Consider the following 21,599-nt stretch of genomic DNA (forward strand, 5'->3'; position numbering starts at 1 on the left):
TTGATGGCAATCAGAATGATTTATGTAGTGCATAAATTCATGTGTAAGCATTGTTTTTCAGCATGACTTAGGCATGGTGGTTAATTTGCCTTTATGACCACAGGACTGCTGGGAAGACTTGTATACCAACTTGGACATGCTCCAGTTTATCCAACATACAATCCTCAACATTCATTGTCCACTGAATGGTTAACAACGGTTTATCTTTGTCTGGCTTAGGCTTCACTGCAATAGAGTGACCATTGGGTCTAGACTTCCACTGCTGTTGAAACGAAGTGAGATATAGCCTACTTGGGAGAAGTATCTCATTCAGAGACACTTTATCTAGCTGACTTTATTAATACACAGCTTTTTTCTCTCTCCTCAAAATAGCTAAAGAAGCTAAATGAATAAATGACCCTCATATTTGGAAAAAATATAAATAAGACAGACACATAAAACAAAAACGCACAAACAAATCATGTAAATACATCTTTATTACAAATGGAGAAAAAAAAACACAAGACACAATTCCAATGTCATATAAAAAAAATCTAAAACATGTGAGAATGCTCACTAAGACCAACATGCACATCCGACATCAAGTTAAAAAGACCACTGTAAAAATGGAACATACAAAAACATCAAAAATCAGAACAGTCAACGAACATGTCCGTGGTTTATCACACGCGCGTCTTCTCCTTCAGCGACGGAGAGTAAACCAGTTTGAAAAAAAGAGAGAACCGAGAAAAATGTAAGAGTAGTGTGTCGCGGGTGAGTCCATGTTACAACATAACGAGCTGCTGAGTTCTCCACTCGACTTCCATTACTTCTAAGAGACGCGTCAGGCTTCTGATGAGGGTGCTTGAAAGAGGAGAGAAGAAAGATCCTGGAGGTTCGCTCCACTCGAACAGGGGGGCTTGTGAGGGCCGTGGTATGCTGTGTGGGGGCTGTCTGAGGTCAGGAGACTGTAGTGCACCCGGGAAGCTCTCACACAGCCTTGCGGTGGTACTCGGGCGGGGCCACCTCGTAGTCGCTGGCACTGAACAGCGTGGACAAGTTCTTCACCAGGTACCTGCATTCAAACACAGCAGGATTTTGCATGGGAATGATTATTTTTTGCGTAAATGCCACACACACACACACACACACACACACACACACACACACACACACACACACACACACACACACACACACACACACACACACACACACACACACACACACACACACACACACACACACACACACACACACACACAATTTTTGTTTTATAATGGGAGAATGCCGGGACATAAGAGGATCGCCATGTTGCAGAAGAATGAACACTATTCCATGGCCATAAGCTATTCCACCAACATTAGTTGAAGGTCTACATCTCTGACAGCGTTTGAGATAAGAGTCCAACCAGAGGAGAATTTAATTACATTGCAGTCCTTCTACACACAAAAAGGGACCGGCATAATATGTGTATTTAGCATCATCAAGACAGAGTTAATCATAGACTTAATCATCTTTTGGCATGTGTTTGTATGTATTCAAATCTAATTGATTGACATTATTGCAAATACACAGTCAAATTAAACCTAATAACCATTACCTATGGGGAAAATATGCCAACAAAACGCATATTTTAGGAGTCCATGAGTAGAAAATAGGGTTTTACCAGGATAGACAAAGTGATTGAATAAGCAGAGAAATGATATTGAAGATGTAACCTATAAAAATATATTTTCTTTGGCAACATATCTTTAATAGCTAATTGCCTACAGGACTTTAATTGGTCAATGCAAAACCCCATTGTATGGCTGAGTGTTGGTGCTCTATAGACAATGGAACCTAATATGTTCAACAAGCAAATGTTTGTTAATTAAAATGAACAGATAACAGGTGTGGCCCATTCACTGTGATAGTGGCCATGATATGAAGACGGCATGTACAAAAGTAATGATCCAACATTTTTAATTGAAGCCAAGCATTTGGTTATGTTAATCAGCAACTTTTCTCATTAGATTGTCGTGTTGCGTTGTTCCACTGTGGTGTACATCATCGATGATGTCTATTGATCTATTGTCTATTGATCTATGATCTATTGTATTGTTGTCAGGTAAGTGTTGTCAGGTTAGTTGTTGCTTGGAATGCAGAGTGAAGGATTGAGACCATTTCAAGACTCCCCTGGTAGCGGCGTATCCAACTCAAGGGCTATACTCACTTGAGGAAGTCCTGGAGGTAATTCAGCAGAAGAGCCAGGCTTTTCTCATCCAGCGGCGTGTAGGCTAGCATGGCTCCGATGCGCACTTTGAAAAACAAAACAAGACAAACAGTTTGGCGTTTGGAAAACAAATTCTTGAAAACAAATAAAAGGCTTCTCCATAGATACTGAGGATTGATTATGCAGATACCAAGCAACTCTGAGAGTTAACTGTCAAATCAGAGCGCACAAACAATAACAAAGAGCTCCCATTATGCTAGGCGTCAGAGGTATTATGTTAATCAGTAGATAGAGATAGGACACATTAGAGTAAAATAAGAACACTCTTATACAACGCAATAAAAAAAACATTCAATGTTTCTTTTACGACCCCCTGCCATTTCAAACAAGGCCGAAAAAGATGGAAGGGAACAACATTTCACACATCACTGCAGCCAAAAGAGATGCTCAACTCTTACAATCAATTACAAGCCTGCAAGACAGATGCACGCTCAAAGTGATGTGAAGTTGTCTGCATCATTAATACTGCAATTCCACACAGTCGCTCATTCGGTTAGTCAGCAGTGTTTTTTTCTCAAATCAACAGCAATGCTTCGTTGATGATAAGGTTTATTTAGCTATATCTGTGGATTAGTCTTGTTCGAATAGACATTGCAGGTGACAAGAAAAAATTTGCTGTGGTTTTTCATAATATGTAATAAGTCACGTGTAAGTTATGTGTGACATGCAGCATTTAGCTTGATTTGGCATCAAAACATGCCTATAAAAGATAGATTCCGTCTTTACTCGAATGTTGGATGCATACATCATGTCAATGAAGACTGCCTCATTACATCATCTCCACCTCAGCGGACCTCAAGTAAGACATGTTGGAAGTTGTTCTTGCGAGTGTGTGTTAGTAGTGTGAGTGTGTGTTCCCATTAAATACATTACATACAACCCTCAACCGGACCATCCAGTCAGTTGAACAGAGATTTTTAGCTGTTGCAGACTTGTTCGTTATGGCCAAAGCATCGGAAGTCCTGCGAGACTCTTGGTTAAAGATATTGAAGTTTCACCATCAGACATCCTTTGCCAGCTTGAAGAATACTAATTTGATTTCTGGCCTGCCAGGTGGTGGGGATTAGAGCGATCAGATTAGAACTGATATACTCCTAATAGGGCTTACATTGAAGATGATAATGGCTTCTATGAAATGACCCTTCTATACCTTATCATAGTCTTTTGAGTTTCTTTCCGGGCCAAGAGCATGCCAAAATTGGGCAGTTGGCCAAGCTTCAACAAAACCCAGGGTTTCCCACAGCACTTTACAGCTTAGGCGGCTGCCTAAGCAACTCATTCCTGCTGCCTTAACTACGACGTAAAATATATATAGTAAATATTATACAAAAGTATAAAATAATCGACACTTCATTCACTCTCTGTGTATAGATCAGGCAGCAGGTCAACAGACTGACAGCCTGCACGAAAATAAGAAAAGAATGTTCCACCTGTAAAAGAGGGTCAGACAGCGCCTCCCCCCACCCCAATTACATGACCAACATGACCATTGGATTAACATGACTTCAGGTAGGGTGCAGCTGTCTGCATTGTTTGGAAGCTGCTCATCACAAAGTAGCATTCAGATGTAAATTGCACAACAATTTGGTGTGCAGTCAGTCAGCGCTCTCCATTTCCTGGACACGAAAACAACCAGTAGAAATGAAGGGCAAAGAAAGGTTGTACATCAACTTATCGCCGTGCTTGTCTCAAAGCACTCTGCAAGGACTCAATATAGAGCACTTTCACCTTCTGTTGTGCAGGGTGTGCGTTTGTTGGTGTGCACGTGTGTGGGTTCTCCGTACCAAAAAGGCGCAGCAGGTGGGGCGCTCCGTAGACCTGGGACATGGGCGTCTCGGGGCGCTCGGCCAGGATCTCTGCGTATTGGGGTCTCTCGAACTTGTAGAGCAGTTGGGTGCCCAGCATGACGTTGAAGTACTCCCGGATCCCTGCAACCACCTCGCCCACCGCATACTCCCTGAGAACAACACAGGGTAGCCAGGCTCACAATCAGCTCACTGGAGGAAAACCACAAGGCAGTCGATGGGACTTTATGACGGTTTGAAACTGCAAAAAAATTAAATAAATATAAAAGGTGTTGTAGGTCATTATTCGAAAGTTGTTAGGAGAGGGAGCAGAAAAGGGCTAGATATTCTTAGTCTCGTCACCTTCTCCCTCCTGTGGCATTCCTGTGATTGACAGGTAAACCTGTGATTGACAGTCAAGACTGATTCCCACAAACTTATCAGGAAGAGATGCTCTGATTGGTCACTTATTAGCCGGCAGCTGTATAAAAACCAGGTAGGCACAGTCAACTCAAGATATTCTACCAGAGCATTTCACTCACAGGATGGCAACAGCATTTCGCACAAATTACACACAAAATAAAGCTCTCACACTTTTCCTACAGCCCATATTAGGGAAAGAGAGGGACGGCCTCTGATTGAGTGCCAGTTAAGGTTTTTGGTTTTGGGGTACCACTGCCAAATCATCCTAGAGATAACATTAAAAAAAAAGGCTGCAAATGCTAAGCTCTTTATCGAGGTTCATGCTTGGTAAAAGGCTTAGTTTGTTTACACTCCCTGGGCTTGGAGTTGGAGAGGGTGTGAGGTGGCTTTCTGTGAGACGGGTACTTAAAAGTGGCAGTAGTACGTTAAATGTAGTAGCTGTGTGTTTCAGCGCTACCGTTGGACTTACTTGTTGTCGTTCGAGTTTCCTTTAGATTTCTTGTAGTTTGCATAGTCCTCCAAGACTGCTTCAATGTTTTTCTTTGCCGGTAGGTGAAACAACTTTAAAAAATGTATTACAAAATAAATAAAATTAACAACAATATAATCCTTGACTTTTGTTTCCAACAAAATCAAAAACACAAACTTGTTAATCTGTAAAATCATCTCTGTAAAATGGATTTACTTTGATAGGGTACAATTATTTTATTGTTACACTATGCTCGAAATGTCTTTGTTCCAGGACCAAAAGTATGCACACGAAATTAGACCAGATTAGAATTTGCCGGACATCGCCAGACAAATTCTGAAATGTGTGATAGTTTGGACATACAACCAATGAGAGTAATGAAAAGGGACCATTGGCGACACCCACGCTAGATGTTCGTGAAGATGTCTCAACAGCGCTTTCATAGGGCGCACCGTCATTGGATCAAACCTGCCCCATATTGGATAACTGGTTTACGATTGGTCTGACTGGGGCAAGAACTGCTGGAAGCCAGTCTGAACACGAGGACGCATGTTAGAGCAAATAACAAAAAGGTGCTTGAAGATTCCTCTGGTTTCCAGGCTCAATTTGAATTATAACAGAACATATATATAAATTGTAGACATTGTTTGTTCAAAAAGCAGTACTGCAGCATATCCTAGTTAAACGTTGTCCCCATGGCCATCGAAAAACATATAAGTGAAAAGAGTGAATGTCATAGTGTTATGTGATTCAATGTTCAGCCATCTCAATTATAACCCTTGCGTACATTATTACCCTTGCGTACACATAAAACAGGGACGGAAAGAGGCATACGCTAGCCAGGGAACTAGATATATCTGTGAAGTCATGTATTATTTGCTCTGGCATATCTTCACCCCCACTGTTGAGGAATTTTCATAAACAATAAACGTTGCTGCCGGTGTTGTGTTAGATATTTCTTTGCTCTGATTGATGGTAGGTTAAACCATTGCGTCCAGAGGCATTTTGTATTGCGTCATTTGATAACACCCCTTGGAAACCGAAGATGATCTGATGATCCAGTCTAATAGGCATTTGCGAAATGGTCCGGCGATATCAGGCTAGGCGCACACGCCACTTCCAACGCAAGATATGTGATCTATAAAAACAAATTAGGCAAGAATGTGCGCATCTGTATGTAACTCTAACCCATATGTCAAAACATTTGAGACAGGGGAAGTTAGCTAAGCAGATGCTGAGGGGTTAAATAGAAACCAGATAGTATAATGAGGCCTGTCACACATTTCATTTAACCTCGTATCCAACTTTCAGTATATATCCACCTTATCATGAACATCCCAAGCAGCAATGTAATGACAAGATATAGTCCAGCCAACTCCAATCTTAAATCCAAGTCAGCTCAATATTTAATCAGTGCTTTCTCACCCTCAATCCCCACCCCCTGAGTGCAGAGGAAAGGGCCAGACTGTATGGTAACTAACTGATGAAATGATCATCATCGGTTGCTGAGATCCAAGTTAACATAAAATATATTGAAAGAATTGCAGCAAGCGTTAATAATTTTTTTATATTGTTATCAACGTTTTACGTCAACGTTTTAGCTATTCTTTGTGTAAATACTCTGCAGTGAACACGACTGTCCTTTTTGAACTCCGCCTCACGTCCCCCGAGTGCTGCATCAGAAGATGTTCTCTGTCTGCCTCTTGGTTGTTGCCTTGGTTCTCCGTAACACACTATTAATTAACAGGATCATTGTTATGCATAAATCATTTAGCACTTTGAATTAACCCTTTAGGGTTGAGTTTCAGCATGTGAAATGCTGGCTATCAGGCTGAACCACGTCTGCACACTTCTTGGTGGACTGATTTATAATAGGATATTAACCTGTATACCTACAGCTTTATGGGTCTGATTTTTTTTGGGCAGAAACCAAAAAAAAAAACTTGTATCTGCCCATTACTGCGTTCCATTATTGGCCATACATAAAGCAGAGGGTAGCAAATCAAAACGACGGAACCTTTGAGACATAATATAATAATATAAGAAATAATATAATATATAGAATTGTCGTGCGTGTGTGATTTTTCCAAGACAACCGTGTCCTCTAAAAGGACATACACTTTTGTTCTGTGTATGTGATTGTTAACCTGTTTCTGCCGGGTGATGAGGTCCCAGTCATCCACTAGCCAGGGTTTTAGCTCCTCTGGGATCTTCACCTTCACCTCCACACGGTTGGTGAACATCTCCTCCTGGACACAAGACAGATTTGAAATAAACGCATCTACAAGATATACACACAACCTTTCTCAGAAAAATTCTACGTTCAAAAGGATTTCACCCATGACGCTCCATTCAAATCTGTTGCTGCCAGTGGGCAAATAAATAGATTGTGCACATGAAAAAACCTTGAGTGCCATGGAACTGATCAGGCACATATACAAAGTAAATAAATAAAGTGGGTTTCTTCCATTTAAATAAATACATGTAATTCCCACTGTAGACTAACGATTAACACAAATTTAATAATCATGCAATGGATGATTAATATGTGGTGTATTACTGTATAGAGGCGATAGGAAATGTATCTGAGGACCAGAACTTGCTTGAGTCACCTGGCCCTCGCAAAAGTGTGTGGTATTGCAGTACTGGAAGAATTGGTATTGAGGATTGGACTTTGCAACATACACTTTCAACAGTGGCATCTGCCCGAGCCCTCTTCTTCCTCGGTCCCTGGGGCATCTCTCCGGTGCTAGTGCCCTCTCCTGCCCCAGGGGCTGCAGAAAACACAGGCACACACACACACACATTAACAGTTCCACATGGATAATCAATGGTAAAGGAGGATGCTCTATCCACAAGTGAAAAGCTTCTCTTACTCTTCTGCTTGCTCTTCTTTGCTTTCCTTTAAAAATAAAAAGTGAAGTTGTGTTAATCTGAATTGCATACGCATTGAAAAAGTTATGAAACAAAGTATCTTAAAAGACGCGGGCGGTGGGACTCACAGATCAACATTTTTCTGCTGCACTGCAGCAATCTTTTTGCTTGGTGCTGCCCCCCTCATCTTCCCCTCAACATAATGATCCCTGTTGAGCAAATCAGAAAAAACACAGGCATAGGTCAACCCTTGCCCTAATCACTGACATGTAAAAGAGGAATTTTTTTCTGATCCATCAGGTAAATATAGGTCAAACAGTAGCTAGGCAACAGGAGATGTTCAAACATACTGCTGCGTTAAATGGGGTCTGATATACTGTGGTGTGACAAGTGCCAGGCATTTCTAAATACATGCATTATTTATCCTTGTTTTAAAAACTACAATTATGGGTCATATTATTGGTAACGTCTCTTAAAAGATAATTGTTTGTTATGGCAAAAGCCTCACTTACTGATTGGCCTTTTGAAGCTCTTTTTGTTTTGCAAGGTTGCTGTCCACATATTTGAGAACTCTGCTTTCAGGAACCCATTCATCCCAGCTGAAAGAGGAAAGTGTTTTTTTTATGTTGCAGCACTAAAAATACAAAAATCAAGATCATAACACCATTAACACTCCAAGGCTTTATACATTAGAAGGGGACCATAACATTGTATTTGAGGTAGGAGAGCTTACTTTTTGTTCCATCCGCTGTAATGAATGAAGTACTTGATCTGCTTTTCCTTGATATTGATCTTCACACACTGTAATGCAAGTATTTATATTAGCAAAGAAACATTAACTGGTTTCATGTCTTGTTGTTGCAGCAAACCAATACGTAAGAAGCGCGCAATGACAAACCTTTGCCTCGTAGAGCAATGGCCCATGAAAACACAGGACTCTTTCCCCTGAAACGAAGCACAGGTACACAAATATTGTATAGGTCTAATCACTGTTTACCAGTAACATAGATGCTATAGATATTACTTTGAATATGTATATTTGAAAACTGATGTTAATGTAATCACATGCACCCTTCTTGAGTTCACGTACGTACTGAATCAGCTGGGCAACAAAAGCTGCCGCTTTGTCTTTCGTCCAATCACAATGCAGCTGCTTTAGCTAAGCAAGCTAACATACGGCAGACAGATAAACTAAGGTAAATAATCCTCTATGTCAAACTCTGCTGTTAACGTTAGCTTTCTATGCATAGCGATTGCTGATTCGTTTCACATTTAATGCAATTTTCGCAATAATATAGATATTGGAAACTGGGCTTCAACAAAAAAACAAACCCGCCCCCTCTGGAAAACGGGAACGAATTCAGTTTATATCAGTACATCATTTCCCGTTGTACAAACCTTCTGAAAACTTAGGTTTAGGGTCCTGTTTTGGCGCCATTCACAGACTCAACTGATCGGATCTCTGGATGATCAAATTCACACATTGCCAGTTTCCATTTCATCCAAATACAACACTGGAGGAGGATGTGGTTCGTCCATGGATTCGCCGCCGCCCTCGTCTCTCAAAACGCTTCCGGGAGGCGCCAGTCACGTGACTATGCCTGACGTAGTCATCCACGACGAGCACAACGACTCAAGTAATAGCATTAGACATTAAATTCCGCATTTTGTTGTAGTAGAAGGTCATACTATTTACATTACCGAATTGAATTGCACTATAAACCTGGTGATGGTGAAAGACAAGAACCGTTTTTTCGCATGCATTATAAATGCACAGGAATGACGTTGGTAGATGCTTGAAACCAATGACAACAATGTCCAAGGAGAAACTGGATTAACGTGGGCACTAGGCTTGTGAAAAAAACAGATTTATTGGCCTTTAAATGTTGTTAGTGGTCATTATTCAAAAGCCACTAATGAAGAAATTGATTAATTATCTTATCTAATATTCAAGGTAATAATAAAAAAGGGTGAACGTTCTTTGAAAATGTGAAGTAATTAAATTTTTCATCAACTCGGGCTGAACAATTAGGACATCCATGCTGATCTAAAATGAACTTGTTTTATGTTTACACGAATGGCTTTACTTGAGGCACATCAACATCTCCAACGTAAGGCCTATTGATTACTTTCCCCACCCCCTTAGATGCACTTTTGTTCGATTTATTCGCTTCAGCATGAATAATTTACGCACCCCTCATCCATCCCACTACTATTTATTCATTAATTTGCTCCTTCGTTCGAAATAACGTAACAGTTGGTTTGCCTAAATATAGTCCCTCTTGGCCTATAATAAGAATGTGTAAACGTATCCATGGTATTGATTTTTGAATGAGTCTTAATAATGACACACAGAAGCTCCCCGAAATAATATTTGCGTAAATGCCTAGCCTACCTGCAGTCACGTTCATTTCAAAGGGTGTGACATTTGAACTTAAGAATTCATTGTCTAATGTCGCGTTTCTGAAGGCTCTATTGACTTGAAGTGTTTTGTTTTTGTGGGCGCGTTCGTGTGTGTCCGTGTCCATAATTGTCCAACATTTTATTTTTCCAAAATTCCCCTCTGATCAATAAAGTAAAGGTGCCATGGCATGAAAATATCACTTTATGAGGTTTTCTAACATAAATATGAGTTCCCCTATCCTGCCTATGGTCCCCCAGTGGCTTCTTGCGTTCGGTGTAGAACGAGCACTAGGTTTTCTGCTCGCCTTTGAAAAAACGGAGGCTCAAGCGCGCTAATTTGGAATGTGGTTTCATATGTCGTTACATATAATTTACTCCCATCTTTTTCAGTAATTATTATGCAATACTTGCTTATTGTTTATTGTTTAATATTTATCGTTTGTTAAGATCGTGCACAACGAATACGAATACCAAGACAAATTCCTAATATGTGTAAATGTATTTGGCAATAAACCTTTTCTGACATAGCATCTAAGCTCCTCCCCTTACTCTGCCTGGCCCGCCCAGATAATTTGGCCCGCCAATGAGACACGACCGTGCGAGCGCCACATGTTGTGTGTGTGAATACACACACTGTAACGCAAGTGTTTCTTGTCGGTTGTTTGACGTCTCTTGTATTTCCACAATGAGACTGTAGTGGGGGTTATCTCATCCATGGTTGAGAAGGAATTGGGAGAAAGGAACTTTGGCTTTGACTCCCTTAAGTAGGCTACATGAACTGCGACATGCCGCCAGTTGCCTCGAGGCACCACCGCCGCGAAGCACCACCGACCGGCAGCGGGCAGCGCACGGTTCGGTCTACTTCAGATTGATGTGAAAGTGGAAGAACCAGAGACGTCGGACATCGTTTGTGATTCATAATATCGTCTGGAGGCGCACACAGCTTTTGGCCGTGATAATATGTATGATATGATATAGAGATCTATGTATTATATGATATTATTTAGATAGAGCCCCAGGACTCCCGTGTGTTCTAGAATATTTACAGAACACGGCTAAAGGCTGTGTGCGCCTCGCCATTGCGATACATCCACTGTAAACAGAGCGTATGGTACCGACATGGCTGCAAGCTGCTCAGGGCCACACCCCCACCCTCCTCCTTGACCCGCCTCGCTCCTCCTCATTTGCATTATAGCTACAGACACCAAAACCGCATTTGGGGGAAGCTCAATGTGCGACTGGCTCGGAGTGGCTGTTACTCTGCACCACGGCTGAATTTCGGGAACGTCTTTGAATACTGTGTTAGTGGCCCACTAATACCTAGATTAAAGCATCCATAACATAGCATGTCATGGCACCTTTAAGCACAATATCCATTGCATTGTTGTGTCCCTTTTAAATTAAAACAGCTTTGTTTGAAGTTGATTAAGCGAACAAGTAGCCTAAACTTTATTTGGAGTTGCGGATATACATACAGATATTGCCTTTGGTTGACGATTATACATTAAACAAAACAATACTGTGGCATACAATGTCATAGTACGCGCGTGTTATTTCAGCGGTGAGCTAGTCATGTAGCCTATAGGCCTAGGTTACATCAACTGAAATAACCCACTCTAGAATATCGAGGAAGGAAGGACATTTTATGTCAACGTGGCAACAGTAAGCATACATAGAACAATCACCATTGAATAAACGATTCAAATCCTCATATCGCGCTTGTTTAATGTCAATCGCCTCGATCCTGTGAAGCTGCGCTCCATGCGCGCATGGAGAAGCACCGTGCGCTCCCGGTGCGTCTTGGTGAATGTTGGCAAAGTTTGGGTAGATGATTATTGGTAGAACAACAACAACAACAACATCAATAACAACTCATCCTCGAAAAATTAAGTCTTTCAGTTTCTTTCTAAATTCCTTCCTCATGAGACAGTAGATGATGGGGTTTAGGCAGCTGTTGGCGTGCGCAAGACACACAGTAACCGGGAACACATACGAGTGAACTATGTAGTACGCCTTGTCCCAGTTTGCAGCGTTCAGCTTCACCAACACACTCCAAAAGGTGATGGCCTGGTTGGGCATCCAGCAGAGGAAAAAGGACAGAACAACGATGGTTACAGATTTCGTTACCTGCGATCTCCTCTTCGGGTTACCCGGTTTCATGCTCCGATGGCGAATGAAGCGTAGAAGCATAATGTAGCTGAAGGACACGATAGACATCGGCAACACGAAACCAATGAGTATCTTTTGAATGTGATAAACTGCCAGCCAGTATTGCCCACCTGGGAACCTCAACAGACAGAGTTTTTCTCCCGTCACGTTAGTCACAGAAGAAAAAATAGAGGTTGGTGCCGTCGCAACGGTTGCCATTACCCAAATCATTGCGCAGACCCATTTTGCAGAGACAGACCATTGCCTGGTTCGGTCTTTCAGCGAGGATACAACAGACCAGTAGCGGGTCACACTCATGGCAGTCAGAAAAAAAACGCTGGCATACATGTTCATGACTGTGACAGAAAGAATGATTTTGCACATGGCGTTTCCAAACGGCCAGCTGAAGTCCAGCGCGGTGTCCACTGCCCAGAAGGGTAAAGTCAAAACAAACTGAAAATCTGTCACCGCCAAGTTCAGGACAAATAAATTAACCCTCGATTTTTTTCTCTCTTGCTTGACTCGAATCAAGAAAAGCACCAATAAATTACCGACCAAACCAACTGCGCACACAACCGAGTAAACGAAGCATATGAGGAGTCTCAAAACCAGGCTACCGCCGGCCACCACGTCGATGTCCTCCAGGTTGCTGAAGCGGTCCAGTCTGGTCAAAGACTGGTTCAACAAACTGCTTTCGATTTCTTCTTCCATAGCGCCAAACGACAAGGTGTATTCCTGAATACAACCTCTAAAAACAACACAGCCTGAAACTCAGTTTTATACTAATGCTGGCAATATGATATATTGGCTACTTTACTCGTCCTCCGCCCCAAGTGTAGGCTTACGCACGGAATACCATCAGGGCTGTGAAACCACAACATCCATCCCTTCTGGATGCCTAATCCCAGAATAGTAAAGTCTGTCCGATGGTACACAGGAATACATATTGGAGACATGTCATCATCACATCACTCCCCACCCCTCCCAATCCCCAACCCTAGTAGGCTAAATCATGATTGGTGCAGATGTTTTGACTTATTAAATGCCACAATTCAGCTTGGCGCAAATTAATTTGATCAGCATCGTTTAGTGTTGACAAAGGAGTGTGTGCAGGCCTACAATAAAGTGTAAATTGTTGTTTTGCTGGCATATTTTAAATATTTTAATAAGTAAGCACGTTTGGTCGCAGTGCAAGCTGTTGATTGTCGTGCGTAATTGTACCTGTACCATCCCTAGCTTCCCCGCCGGCAGCACCGACAAGGGAATCTACTGCCCCCAAGTGTTTCATTGTAGTTAGTGCAATTATTGGAGCTCAGCTTAACAGAACAATCAAGGTCAGATTTTCACCTCTTCCCTTCAAGCGGTAGCAATAGCGGGCCTCTAATAAATGTTGGAGACAAAGAAAATCGAATGCATTTATTACATCTAAACTTTTCTACATAAACAGAAGACAATCAATTAAAAGTAAACAATTTCTTCCAATGCAGGTAATAAATATTTTTTCCACTTAGCATAATACAAACTGACAACAGTCTACTGTACACCATGTCATCCTCGTCTCTCTTGAAAAGCCTTTTGATTTCCCCGGGTTGAAGCTATGAAAACAGAACCTGTGGATTTAAGGCAGTGAGTGCAGATATCGACGAGAGTCAGACTTTTTCAGATCGTTTCTGTAAAATGGGACTCTCAAATCGCCAAAGTCCTTGGTTTTTAAAAGTAGCTTTCATTTTCTAAAAAATATATAAATTCATTTCTCTCACTCTCGATGGACAGACAAAGAGCATACAGACGAACAGACATCAAACTCCCACGTTTAGACAACTGCAGTTTCCATACATTTACAAATACACATAGTTGACTGTTCCCTTTAGCTAAGGTGACACTGGCATCCACCAAACTGAGTGTTTTTTTTTTCCGTCACCATTGCCTGCAGACCTGAGTAACTCTGTGTTGCCCAGAGTTACACAGTTACTGCTGATACAAATGGCACTATTCCCATTCACTTTCCTCTTGCACAGCCCGTAATATCTGAGGACATGCACCACATTAAATAGATAGCATTTCGGCCCCTTTTTAACCAAGTTGTTCCGTCTTTCTCCATTTGACCATAGGAATTGAAGATGCCACGGTGGTGACATTAAGTGACGTAGAGAACAGTGGAGACTAGTGAAGCCGTTCGAATAAATAAAATCGCCATGAGAATTAATCTGCGATCGCTTTCGTCAAATATTAAAACTCTCTGACGCCGCTGCGGTCGTGCTCCGAGAGACTTATCTCCAAATGGGATAATATATTGGGAAATGATTGAATGAAGCATCAGCGCTACCTAGCGAGAGATGCACATATATAAAAAACACATCAACATGATATAAAAAATCATATAACGTCCCCATCACAGTAGCTCTACGACCATCAGCCATACTTATCATCCGCTGAATCAACCACGTTATATAAAAATAATAATAATTATATATATAAAGATTAAAAAATAAATAAAATACTGCACACTACACAAGGACTTGGGTTGGAGGGGAGTAGCAGTGCGGTTATGTAGCTAATCTAAACAATAAGTCAGGCAGGCGAGGTGGAGGATGGGGGGGGGGGGGGGGAGAGAGAGAGAGAAACTGACGTATGGAGAGCTGCTAGGGAGAGAAATGGCGGATGCAGTGAGGTGAAAATGAGCCCGATTTCTTGTGGGACAAGGGACGAGGGGAGGATAGTGACAAAATGTCTACAGGTTTAGAGAGGGACAAAGGGAGAGAGGGGTCAGGTGACCTGGGTGACTGTCAGAAGGTATTATGGCGGGGTGAGAACACTAATTCGGGGGGCTTGCATTGACTTTGCAGGCGGTCTTGGACTTTGTCAAAGTGCAATGGGCGGGGGCGAGACTTATGGAGACTGGTTGAGTGTGGAGGTCACCAGGGAGGGGTGGCGGGGGGAGGAGCGGCGAGTGGCCTGATCAGACTAATTCAACTTGATACCTCTACAGAAAGACGAAACCCTTCAGAATAGTTGGTGGTGACTTAAGATCCCCTTCACCCCTCCCTATAACAAAATAACAAAAAAAAAGAAGGTACATTCAGTACAAGCAGACCCTGTGTGTTCAGGAAACCTTCAAAACATTCATGTCTACAGTTGACAACAAGTCTCTGTCCAAATCCTAATCTTTGAGCCACATTGCTGCTCACACCATGGGGTTCTTTGGTTCTGGAGACTGTGCGTCTGTGTGTGTGTGTGTGTGTGTGTGTGTGTGTGTGGTGTGTGTGTGTTCTGTTTTCTAAGACAAGCTGTGGCCCTGCTGCTCCACTCCTCCTTCCAACAACCCCCAGTGTCTATTGTCTATCATTCTTGTCCTCACTGGAGCCTTCCCGTCCAACTTGAGCAGGTGTGCCGGTAAAGTGTGTGAGTGAACAGAGGTCCGTCAACCTGTAAGACATTCCTTGTTGTGTTCTGTTTTCTTTTGTCACCATGACAACATTTACTCCACAACCGCACTAGTGCCGAGTGTGCCAACGAGCAGGCACCGGATTCTTTTGGTCGACCTCCCCCCGGCTGGGGCCCTAAGCCCTTATACAGACAGGAAGTAGCGCACACCTCTGGGCCTGAGCCCCTCCACATGCCTCACAAACTCCCCAATACAAGTGGAAGATATGCATGCAAAACAAATAAAGAAAACACTGTGGCACAAGGATTGGACTTCCCTCCGCAAGACCTTCCTTCATAGATAGCATCTGTCATTTTTGGCATTGTGCAAAAGAAAAACTAAGTCATTATACCAATTTCCTGTTGCAAAGGTCCAAAAAGAAAAAAGGTATGAAGCTCCGAGAGGGAACAAAATGTTCCAAACTCTTAAATGCTCTTAAATAGTAAATGAGGACACAACGTTCAAGCATTTGGGAATTAATTAAGAAAATAGAGGAAGATGGAAAAGCGAATAAACAAAGAAAAACTGCAAAAAATCCATGTGTGCACTCCAAACAGGTAGCTTCAAATGTAGGAGTCTTAAGGGAATGCATATGTAACTTTGTCGTCAATATAATACATAATTTAACAACTTAATAAAATTATTAGTACATGAATAAACAGTAGTCAGGTTCTGTAGCAACTGGGTACAACTAGAAAAAAAAAAAGACCCTCAATTTATAATAGCAACAAAGAAGAAAACAAAAAAGAAGAGCAAAACTGAGGGAAAAACAGAGATTAATAGTATTGTTTTATGGATGTTGGCAAACGTATATATAAGCACTTTCAATTATAGTCTGCATTAATAATCAAGGTAACTACACGGGAAAAATGTCTCGAATGAATGTACAAAAGTAATGAAGGAAAATAGATTTGTATTTTCTGTACATACTGTAGCTCCACCCCGCCAGTTGCTATTAAATATAAAAAAGAACCATCCTCTTTTACTAGTTTATGTGACTTTTGCTTGTGTTGGGGGGTGCGGCGTGGTCTGTGTCGGTACCGGTTCAGCGGTGACCTGGGTTCCGCCTCCCGGACACGACTTCCTTCATACCATGCTGAGGTCACTGTTTTGAGGTCAGTTTGCCGATGGAGCCAATTAACCGACTCCACCGCGTTTGCTCTCGAGTCCCACGGGGTGACCTCCCTCCCCACTCCTCCAGGCCTTCATCATCAGCAGCGAGCACTCCTTCTGACCAACGCCGTGCGTCCCTCGGTCTCCCCAGACAGCCCTGTAGGTCGCTCGGCTGCCTGGCGGTCGGACGGCCGGTCGGACGGTCCCTCCGCAGTGTGTCTTCGTGGAGCGGTCCCTCCACAACGCTAACGCGCCCCCGTGCCCGGTGCTCCGCCTTTTGCCTAATCACCAACCAGCAGAGCATCAATAGTGGGGGACATGCCGGGTCCGAAGGGGTGGGGATGGGGGGGGGGGGGGGGGGGCAGGAACGGGTGGCCCTTCCTCCTTCCCGGCGCTAGGCCAGTCAGTCCAGTGAGATGATGTCCGGTATGCCGCCGTAAATGGCCGTGCTGGCCTCGGCCCCGCCCCGGCCCACCAACACCCCGGGGTGCGCGTGCGACTGCGCGTGTGCGTACGAGGACGAGTGCGTGGACGAGTGCGTGGACGAGGAGGACGCGTCCCGCAGGCAGCCGAGGCTCCCGCCGCCGCCGCCGCCGCCGCCGCCTCCCGTGCTGCTGCTGCTGCTGCTGCCGTTGGTGGGCGGGGCGGAGAAGTGCCCGCCCCCAGAGCTGCCCGATTGGTCGAGGAACAGCTGGGAGGCGGCGGAGGAGGCGGAGCCGGCGGCGGCGGTGCTGTAGGGCAGGAAGCGGTTCAGGAGCAGCTCGTGGTCCTCGGAGGACGAGGCGGCGGCGGCCGCAGCCATCACCATGTTGTAGTGCTGGGCGGGGACACAGACCGGGACACGCGTGTGAATCTAATGATGGTCATTAACAGTCAAAGTAGCTCTGTTAATATTAACAGAGGTCATAACCGTCACGGTAGCCCTGTCTGATATAAATTGAGTCCTTAACAGCAAGAAAAACCAACTGGTTTGATGGGACTATGTTGGGACCACCAAATATTTATACAGATAGCTTCCTTCCCTCAATTACTCGAGAGCAGATGTGCCGCTAAAGTGTGTGAGTGAACACAGTGGTCCGCCAACCTGTGAGACATTACTTTTGTTTCTGTAGTTTTTTCACCATGAAGTTGACCTCACAACGTGCTGACGCCCAGTGTGCCATCGAGCACTCACCGCTTTTCATTATTTATTTTTTATGGATTTATTTAGCATATTATACCTTTATGGGTCGGCTCTAACCCATTCGAATCTTATCAAACCAAACATGCTTGGTGTTGGTCTTGGCTTGGTTCGCTAGCAGAGGACAGATGGTGCCTTGTCAAACATCTTTGTGACAACACAGGCTGCACAACTCATGAGAGACTCATAATACATGCCAACCGGCAAGGAGTCGCCATCTTCATACTTGTGTGTGTGGATCTTTAACCCAACAGTGCTGAACACTTTGTCGTTGATCATATATTTATTCAGCAAAGTGTCTCCTACCCTCGTTCTACCTCACTTTATTTATTATGGAACCTGCATTCATGTGGAATGCAACTGCAAGGTCTCCATTCAGCATTATGAATTGGGAGTCAATGCAAACATATGTCCAATGCAACAACCCTTTGAGACAACAACATACCTGATGATTGTCCCCTTGCAGGAAGGAGAAGAAGCTCAAATCTGGGAAAGGGAGGCGACAACAAACTCAACATCACAAAGCACAGATCATGAAGTCTGAATTTCTAAGTCCTAGCCCATAATAATAACAATGGCACACCAAAATACTTCAATTAACTACAGAAAATGGCATAGCAGCAACTCTACAGCTTGACCCTTAAAACCAACAAAAAAACCTTGCCCTACTCTGTTCGTTCTTTTTACAACTTTCGATTCTAACGTAGAGCACCCTTCATTGACCTGTGTATATTAGTATGAGGCTTATAGGCGGGCATGTTCCTGTGTTTGTGTTATGTAATAACCCTGTCAGTGAGTGCGTGTGTGTCCTTACCTGACAGATCGGTGGGCGTGTGGTAGTAGGGTCTGTAGTCCTGTATGAGGGGAGGTACAGGGGGGATGTAGCTGGCATCCACACTCTGCATGCTGGGAGTGCGGCTGAGTGGTGGGGACGGATGGTGCAGGTTCAATACCCTGCAGATCATTATGGGGATAAAAAAAAAACACGTCTCTTGTTAGGGGTTGTTTAATGACAGACAACAAATTCGGTAGGTGTTGTTCGACAAGTAAGTACAAAGATAAAGAACGACCTCTATGTAAGGCCATGTGACGTAATAGAAAGAAAAACACAACACAACCAAACAAAGGTTGTTGACAGGTTCTTCTCTAGACCAATAATGAAAGGTAAGGAGCAAAGGTGTGAACAGGAATGGGGCCCGAAGAGACAAGACACATGGACCGAGCAGAGCTCCATTCAAAGGAAGCCAAACAGCGTAATTAGGAGACAACAGGGATTCTGTCAAATATCATGATAGACTTACTGGTCTGATAACACAATCCCAATAATGGCTCACAAGGCTTTTATAGAACACTCTTGATAACTCACATTTACACAAGTTATAATTTCAGCACAAAGAGCTATATCAAACACGTATGGCGGGTAATTTGTGGCAAACTGAGAACTGACAGAAAAGCAGGCAATGAAGGGCTAAATATATTAGGAGTACTCAATAACAGTTAAGTCATCGGTTTGGCATCTAGATATACAATCTATCATACTTCAAGGCAAGTGTCACAGTTGCTTGGGACCCTTTGTGATTGTACCAATTAGAAGAAATATACGTCACAGCAAAGCTCTGACCTCAAACTAAGTGTTTTGAAAAAAACATTGCATACTCTTAAATGATTCAGAGATATTTTATAAATTGAAAAGCCTGACCTTCTTCGTCGACATGCAGGTTACATTAATATTAGAGTGAGAACTTCCACTAAAATATGAGCGTTATATGGCTTGGTGCCAACTCATGGAAAATGTTGTGATTCTGTGAAGCACATTAGCACTTTTTATTGTGCCTTTAAACGTACTCACAAAGTGTTTTCCTGCTTGTTCTTAGTAGGTGGACCCAGCCATGGCTATTAAGTCCCTTCAATTGAATTGATTAAAGCCCCTCATAAAATCAGACCTATCAGCACAAGATGCGCTATTTCAATTCCAAACAATTAATTTGTTACGAATTGGTTTTTGTTTCTGTTACAAATGTTCAGTTCTGACTCACAGCTCATGTTTTGACCTTGAAATACACAATGCTGTTACGCAAGGTCACTGAGTGTGGAGGCGGGACCTCCTGCCCACAGGGAGTGCGGGGCTCACCCCTTGTGGTTGACGGACGGGGAGGTGGGCGAGCGGGACGGGCAGGGCCGCTTGGCGGGGGGCGGGAGCGGAGGCGGCGGGGGAGGGGGTGCGGGCGAATCTTGGCTCTCGTAGTTGTCGTCGTCGTCTTCTTCCGCCACGTCGTCCTCCGAGCTGTCCAGCGTCAGGTCGATCACCTCAACCTTCTTGCCGCCCCCACCCCCCCCTGAGGTGCGCTGCTCTGCCGACGACGTCCTGCAGGAGCCTGGAGGGGGGGGGGGGGGGGGGTAGCGTTAGCGTCTGGGTAGATGCTAGGCGACGTGTCCATGAAATACAGGTAGGATAGGAGTGGTGTGATAGTACATCATTTACAATCCGGTCAATGATTTAATCGTGTTTTTGTTCCTACTGTTTGGTTGTTTAAGGCACGACAAACAAAAATTAAGGAATGATGGATATAGGGCTTTTCAATCAGAATGCATCAAGGGATTTTTTTTTTTTACTGTACTCATTTTTGGATGATTCGAGAGAGTTCTAGTAATCTAAATATACTGTAGGCTATAATTTAGGTTATGTATAGCATGCAAACCCAGTGGCACTTTTAAACACATAAATGTCCCACCATAAAGACTCACAATTTCATGATTTATTACCAAAGTATAACCAAAACACCATTATTTCCAATAACATTCCTATGCTCCTATACGTTCAAAATGGAGGTGGTCATTGCGATGTGTAGTCTCAATGCACAATCCCTATTGAGATATCAGGGCAGAGGTATCACAATATTAGAAATGGTCACTGTTGTTTCACTCTTGTACTTCGTCTTCAGGCTCTTCATGGAAGAGTATCGATCGAGTATCGACCCCCACCCCACGGTCCCCACAAGCGATAGAGACTCACCGTCCACTCCGTTGCTGTAGGAAGCAGACGACACCTCCTGCACCTCCTTCTTCCACCTCATGGGGGACCAACAGCCGTCCTCCTTGAACTGGATCTCGTCACAGTCCGTGCAGCTGTTCAGAATCTCCATGAAGAGCCTACGGACAGACGTAGACCCCGATAAACATCGACACGTCCGACGGTAGGAGGACAAAATACAGGGCAGAGAAGCTGCACACATTATAAACCTTTCTCTTTGCTGTGTTCTTCTCTCTTACTGAAACCGGCACAGGGGGGGCCACCACCTGGGGGGGGGGGGCACCACCTGGGGGGGGGGGGCACCACCTGGGGGGGGGGGGCACCACCTGGGGGGGGGGGCACCACCTGGGGGGGGGGGCACCACCTGGGGCTGGAGCAGCTCTGTGCCAGCTTCATTTCAACAAATATGTTGCCAAGTCCACGATAAAAAAATGTTTGCAAACTTCAACCGTGGGCAAAGTCAACAGAGGCAACGCGAGTCACACCGCTAGTGCAG

General features: G+C 43.6%; 3 protein-coding genes across 4 annotated transcripts in view; all 3 read right to left on the minus strand.

The window, feature by feature from the left end:
* Positions 1–454: 454 nt before the first annotated feature.
* Positions 455–9,401, minus strand: LOC130403785 (mortality factor 4-like protein 1). Its single transcript, XM_056608265.1, has 12 exons — positions 9,203–9,401; positions 8,703–8,749; positions 8,538–8,605; positions 8,317–8,403; positions 7,933–8,013; positions 7,807–7,832; positions 7,616–7,704; positions 7,078–7,179; positions 4,931–5,022; positions 4,039–4,211; positions 2,195–2,279; positions 455–1,054 (listed from the first exon to the last, which is right to left on the minus strand). Exons 1-12 carry the CDS (start codon positions 9,240–9,242, stop codon positions 970–972), a joined length of 975 nt encoding a protein of 324 aa, XP_056464240.1. The 5' UTR covers positions 9,243–9,401; the 3' UTR covers positions 455–969.
* A 2,448-nt stretch (positions 9,402–11,849) lies between these two features.
* rxfp3.3a1 (relaxin family peptide receptor 3.3a1) lies at positions 11,850–13,159 on the minus strand. Its single transcript, XM_056608259.1, has one exon. It carries the CDS (start codon positions 13,064–13,066, stop codon positions 12,080–12,082), a length of 987 nt encoding a protein of 328 aa, XP_056464234.1. The 5' UTR covers positions 13,067–13,159; the 3' UTR covers positions 11,850–12,079.
* Positions 13,160–17,295: 4,136 nt separating this feature from the next.
* LOC130402963 (E3 SUMO-protein ligase PIAS1-like) overlaps positions 17,296–21,599 on the minus strand; it is a 108,831-nt gene continuing 104,527 nt past the window's right edge. For both annotated transcript variants that reach the window (XM_056607048.1, XM_056607050.1), the window contains 5 exons: positions 21,086–21,222; positions 20,204–20,447; positions 18,887–19,026; positions 18,518–18,558; positions 17,296–17,709 (listed from right to left, as the gene is read on the minus strand). In XM_056607048.1, coding sequence (XP_056463023.1) covers positions 17,296–17,709; positions 18,518–18,558; positions 18,887–19,026; positions 20,204–20,447; positions 21,086–21,222 — 976 coding nt within the window. The remainder of the gene's footprint in view (positions 17,710–18,517; positions 18,559–18,886; positions 19,027–20,203; positions 20,448–21,085; positions 21,223–21,599) is intronic.

This window comes from Gadus chalcogrammus, chromosome 14 (genome assembly GCF_026213295.1).
Source record: "Gadus chalcogrammus isolate NIFS_2021 chromosome 14, NIFS_Gcha_1.0, whole genome shotgun sequence".
NCBI classification, from domain to species: Eukaryota; Metazoa; Chordata; class Actinopteri; order Gadiformes; family Gadidae; genus Gadus; species Gadus chalcogrammus.